The sequence below is a fragment of the Octopus bimaculoides genome, chromosome 9, assembly GCF_001194135.2.
Source record: "Octopus bimaculoides isolate UCB-OBI-ISO-001 chromosome 9, ASM119413v2, whole genome shotgun sequence".
NCBI lineage: Eukaryota > Metazoa > Mollusca > Cephalopoda > Octopoda > Octopodidae > Octopus > Octopus bimaculoides.
In genome coordinates this window covers 6,162,200-6,168,557 of record NC_068989.1, presented here as the reverse complement: position 1 = coordinate 6,168,557, position 6,358 = coordinate 6,162,200, and the positions used below count along the sequence as shown (strand labels likewise).

At 36.6% G+C, this 6,358-nt stretch overlaps 1 protein-coding gene across 1 annotated transcript in view; it reads left to right on the top strand.

The window, feature by feature from the left end:
- Nucleotides 1-6,358, top strand: part of LOC106875003 (pikachurin) — a 459,438-nt gene that overhangs the window by 351,095 nt on the left and 101,985 nt on the right. Inside the window, exon 5 of the mRNA XM_052970397.1 lies at nt 2,167-2,311. Coding sequence (XP_052826357.1) covers nt 2,167-2,311 — 145 coding nt within the window. The remainder of the gene's footprint in view (nt 1-2,166; nt 2,312-6,358) is intronic.

Sequence of the window (6,358 nt, the reverse complement as noted above, 5' to 3'; positions counted from 1 at the left end):
TTAGAATCATCATCAGAACCACGATCATCATCATCATCATCGTTTAACGTCCGCTTTCCATGCTAGCATGGAAAGCAGACATTAAACGATGATAATGATGATGATGATGATTGTTATTATTCTATATCTAATTTTCCTTGCCTGCTTTCACTTCCCTCCAAAGGCCTGTCCTGTGCATCTTAATTATTCGCATACATTGTATTTTAATGAAAATACACTTTATGATATCGCCATATTTGTAATTATTTATGTACAACAACTGCAATATTTGTGCATTACTTGTAATATTTATGCAGCAGATAGTTGTTCTATTTTCAGTATGCTGCATCTATGTATAAATTCTCAGACTTTATGTATTTATCTGCATTCGTTTAATGATTCCTTAGGCACCGACCATTATAAGGATTGTTTCTTTATTCTGTGTTCCATATTTTTTCTTTTTTCCGATATTTATCTTTGGATAATGCTTCCATTTTAGCAGAGTCATATTGCCTATAAACACACTCACCAGTTGGAGTTCAGTTTGGTTTTTAATTATATTCTCGAACTTTACATTACAAATTTCTTTGATCTTCTCAATGATTTTTTGAAAAATTCTTCAAGAATTGGAGAATTTAAGATCATTAAGAGGATCATAGAAATATGCTATGAAAGATTCCTGAGAATATAGCCCAAATCTGTAGAGAACTACAGTCAATAAGTGCAGTTTGACTGTCACAAAATATCGGTTTCAAATTCAGTCACATGACCAACAGTTTCCAGGGAGGTGGGGTGAGCTGATTACATTGACCCCCAGTGCCAAACTGGTACTTATTATATTGAGCCCGAAAGGATGACAGTGAAACTATATGGAAGACTGTGAATAATTAAGATGCACAGGACAGGCCTTTGTAGGGAAGTGAAAGCAAGCAAGAACAATAAGACATAGAATAATAACAATAATGATAATATATACTCTTTACTCTTTTACTCTTTTACTTGTTTCAGTCATTTGAGTGTGGCCATGCTGGAGCACCGCCTTTTAGTCGAGTAAATCGACCCCAGGACTTATTCGTTGGAAGCCTAGTACTTATTCTATCGGTCTCTTTTGCCAAACCGCTAAGTTACGGGGATGTAAACACACCAGCATCGGTTGTCAAGCAATGTTGGGGGAACAAACACAGACACACAAACACATACACACACATACATATATATATACATATATATGACGGACTTCTTTCAGTTTCCGTCTACCAAATCCACTCACAAGTCTTTGGTCGGCCCGAGGCTATAGTAGAAGACACTTGCCCAAGGTGTCACGCAGTGGGACTGAACCCGGAACCATGTGGTTGGTAAACAAGCTACTTACCACACAGCCACTCCTGCGCCTATGTATATATCATTCTCTGAAACCTTCTGTGATGTACAGAGATCTGTGGAGGGTATGAGTGCTGATGGCCTGGGAGAAATTCTGGACATCAACAAGGGTAGCCTGTCTAGTCACCACAATTGAAGATCATGGACAATTTCCAAATCAAAGAGATGACAGGCATGGCTATGAAGTTGAAGCTTGCTTCATAACCATGTGATTTCAGGTTCAGTCCCACTGTGCAGCACCTTGGGCAAGAGTCTTCTGCTATAGCCCTAGGCCAACCAATGACTTGCAAGCAAATTTGGTTGATGGAAACTGTACAGAAGCCCAATATGTATATATATATATATATATATAGATATATATAGATAGATAGATAGATAGATAGATAGATAGATATACACATGCACACACACATATACATGTATGTATATATTTTTGTGTCATTGTGTTTGCGCCCCACCACTTGATAACCAGTGTTGGTTCGTGTCCATCCCTGTAACTTAGTGGTTCAGCAAAAGTGACTGATAGAATAAGTACCACACTTTAAAAAGTGCAAATAAGAGCTGGGATCAATTATCGCTATCAAAACCCCTTCAAGGTGATGCCCCATCATGGCCACAGCCCAATGACTTCAACAGGTTAAGAAAGACAATACTTTTGTGCTTTTAGTCGTACATCCATTGTATCGCATACAAGAAATTCTAATAATGCACATATATGCACACAATATGCATCGCTTTTAATTTGGTGAAATTACACATTGATAAGTGGTTGATGTGAAATTAAACCTGTCTTTCTTTTTCTTTTAGCTTTGACTGTGGAAAAGGTATGGTTGCAATACGCAGTGTTGGACGTGTTCAGCTTGACCACTGGAACAGTATATTTGTCCAAAGAGAACTCCGACATGGTTTCGTACAACTCAACTCTGAAAATGCAGTTGAAGGAAAAATTGAGGTAAGTTAAAAATCGAATGCATCAATGTTATTATTTTATAGCTGAGGTTGCTGACGGCTTTCTCATTACAGATGCTTGCCAAAGTGATGGGTGATAAACAATGAGTTCTTTTAAAAACTACATACATACACGCGCGTGTGTGTGTGTGTGTGTGTGGTTTTTAAAACAATTCAATGTTTATCTATCACCACTCTGACAGATAGGTATATCAGTTGATTATGTAAAGATGTCTGATGAAATGGCCTGGTTATGTGGCTTTATTATGTAATATACTAATAAGCAAATAAATAACTATACTATTGAAACATATGTAACAATTATTCATTATATATATTAGGCTGGTTGTTTCACATGAAATGTCACATTTTTAATTACTTGTTATTTCAGTCATTTAAAAACTCAATTATGTATACCTTGCATTTAATCTTGACTCTTTTTCTTTCCCAACAATATTGATATACAAAATTCGTGCCCACAGACTTTATGAAAATGATAACCAAACTATGTTGAGTGATTTTCTTGTATGAGAATACACTGGGTCACTCTGTTGTAGAAGCTCTATGGAATATCAAGCGGGCCTTTGGCAATGGTTTTGTTGATATCAGAACAGTTCAGAGTTGGTTCCAAAGATCTCGTTCAGGAGATGATAGCCTTGAAAATAAACCAATGGGTAGGCCAAAATCAGTTATTTGGCATGATGGATTAAATGCTTGGTTGAACAAAATCCAAGAACAAACATTCAAAAACTTTCCTCAGAACTCCAAACATCTCGCAGAACTGTTTTTGGACACCTATAAAAAATTGGAGTAGTACACAAATAATATATCTACAAGTACAGTTTACATTCAATAATAGCAGTACTAATATCATTTTACTTAAAAGTATTTGACTGCTACTTATTTACATCAGCGACCTCCAGAAGGAAGAAAGGGATAAAGTTGACCAAGGTGAGACTGGAGTTCAGAATTTAAAGGAACATTGTAGCTAGACATTGTAACACTCTACTGATTCTGGGAAATACAAAAGTGACAAATTTGGTAGGAAAAGCGAAGGAAAAACATACTAAAAAGAGAAATTTGGCTACTGCCTGGCTGAGAGATAGAACTTTTGACAGGATGGCATAGAATAATTGGGATCAGGTGGGGTTAAAATAGAAGGTGAAAAACAAATTAAACCTTTGGGACAAAATTGTTCTATCTTGTTGGAAGAATTCCATTTCAATTTCTTGCTCTTGTCAGTTTTCTTTTCTCTTCATTGACTCAATGACTGTTTTGCCTTTACATTTCATTTCTTTTTTCTTGTAATATCTTTCCCTTTTTTTTTTCTTCTTTCTGCTTTCCTCATTTATTATTCTGTTCTTCCTCTCTTTCTTATAATTCCGTTCTTTCATCCATCTCTCTTTCTCATTATTCTTATTTCTATTTTTATTCATTTAATTTTTTGTTTTTCACATTCCCTTCTTTTGCAACTTTATTTTCTTCTTCTATCTCTTTCATTCCCCTCCATCCCTCCCCCCTCTCCCTTCTTTTGATTATTTCCTTCTTTATCATTCTTTCATCATCACTTCTGTCTCTCTAGCATTCTTTCCTTTCCCTTATTTTGCCTGCATTTCTTTTTCTTCCTTTACTCCTCTTCTTCCTTTCCCATTTTATCTTCATTCTTTCCTTTCCTTCTTTTCCTTCTCATTCTTCCTCCTTCTTCTCATCTCCTTATTTCCTTATTTTCTTCTTCCCTCTTTCCTTAATACTTTTATTTTTTGTTTCTTGTATCTTTTTTATCTCACTTCATTTTTTTTTTCTTTCTCCATTCCCTTCTTCCCTATTTTCTTTCTCTTTATTTCATTTCCTTCTCTCTCTTTCTTTCCTAACATTCTTCTTATTCTATTTCAGCTCTTCGGCTATTTTTCTATCATTTTTCTTCTCCTTCCTTCCTCTTTTCTTTCATCATTCACTACTCCCCCTTTACACAAACACCCCAACACCCACCCACCAACCAACCCACCCACCCACTCAATGTTCTACACGAATATGGCATCTTCATTAGTAACCTAATAAGTCATTAATAATCATTGGACATTAATTAGCAACTGATTGATTACCTGCCACAGTGTCTCGTTAAAGGATCTTCAGTTGGACATTGTGACTGAGTTGATAAAAGTTCTATTAAAGGTCCATTCGTTATTATCCCAACCATTATGCATCCTGTATTATTCTGCCTTTAGAGTGGTGCCTTGTTATAAGTCCAAGAGTGTGCAACTGGATCTTAGATTGCACTCCAATCACAACGTATTTTCTACAGATTTCATTCGATTATTAATATTAGTATCAAGGTTAAGGCAGCGAGCTGGCAGAAATGTTAGCACGCCGAGCAAAATGCTTATTGGTATTTCATGTCTTTATGTTCTGAGTTCAAATTCTGCCAAGGTTGACTTTGCCTTACATCCTTTTGTGGGGTTGATAAATTAAGTACCACTTGTGTACTGGGGTCGATCTAATCGACTGGCTCCCCCTCAATCTGTAGAAAAGGTGGAGGTAGAAACTGCATAAGATGTACCCAGTATAAGCTATGAAACATTGCCAGATCAAATTGGAGCCTGGTGCAGATTCCTGGCTTGCCAGTTCCCTGTGAAACCGTCCAACCCATGCCAGCATGGAAGGCGGACATTAAACGATGATAATGATGATGATGATTAACCAACCAGTCCTAGTAAATAAACTTAATATATGTGCATATTCTCTTAATTACTTTACAGCCTTAAATCCTCATCACCATCAAGATCCCTTAATTGATGCAGCCAGTCATTGTGGTGCCATTCATGATACATTTGTAGTCAGCCATCACCAATAGTCTCTGTTCTCTGTCATGCATAGCAGGTCCACTGAGTTGTGACCTGTCCAATCCTTGATTTCCTCAAACCAGGATTTTCTCTGTCTGTCTCTCTTTCGTCCTTCCTCAACTGTGCCCTGAAGAAAGATTTCCGACTATAAATTGTGACAGGATACCTGACTGTATTTGATAAGCTTTCATCTTGCACAAGGAATGGTTCCTGTCTGCCAGTATATTAAACTTGCTGCCCAGCAAAGCTGTTTGTAAATACAAATACCCAAATAACCAAATCCTGAACGTTCATAATTTATGCTTGTTTTAGCGAAACAGATACTGAATGTTAAAAGTGCATTGCGAGTTCAATGTTGTTGTAATATTAATCAAATCTATTCCTGAAATGCTTCATTATCTTCATTCCAGTAATTGGTTCCAATTTAGATAGACTGTCTCATTAGTATGTTACATCACCTCTTAAACAACGTATGTAAATGGCCTCTTGATGAAAAAAAATTATGTTTTGGCCAAAAGGTTACATGACCAAATGCTATTATTGTGCTTGGATGTATAACCATTTAGAATCATAGTATTTTACTTCAGCTGGAGATAATTTACTTAATATAACGAGTCGAATATATATTTAATGAATTTAAATTATGTACTTGTAACGGAAAGGAAAATCCTCAAGTTAACATCATCATCATCATCATTGTCATCGGCATAGTTATCATCGTCATCATTATCATCATCCTCATCATGTATGTATATATATATGTATGTTATTGTTTAGTTTTATTTCAAGATTTCTTGCCAATAGAGAAAGAGCTGGTTTCTAACCTAGATTCAGGGCTCTTTCATTGATGAATTGCAACATTAGCAACGGGGTATTTTTATTTGTATATGTATGTGTGTATGTGTGTATGTGTGTGCAGATTTGTATGTTTTATGTATGAATTCTCATGCATTTACTTGCATATCTAGACATGCTCATCATCATCATCATCATCATCGTTTAGCGTCCGTTTTCCATGCTGGCATGGGTTGGACGGTTCGACCAGGGTCTGGGAAGCCAGGAGGCTGCACCAGGCTCCAATCTGGTCTGGCAGTGTTTCTACAGCTGGATGCCCTTCCTAACGCCAACCCCGTCCATGAGTGTAGTGGGTGCTTTTTATTTGCCATCATTTAAATTATAAACCTCTGTATCTGTGGTGGTGGTGGTGGTGG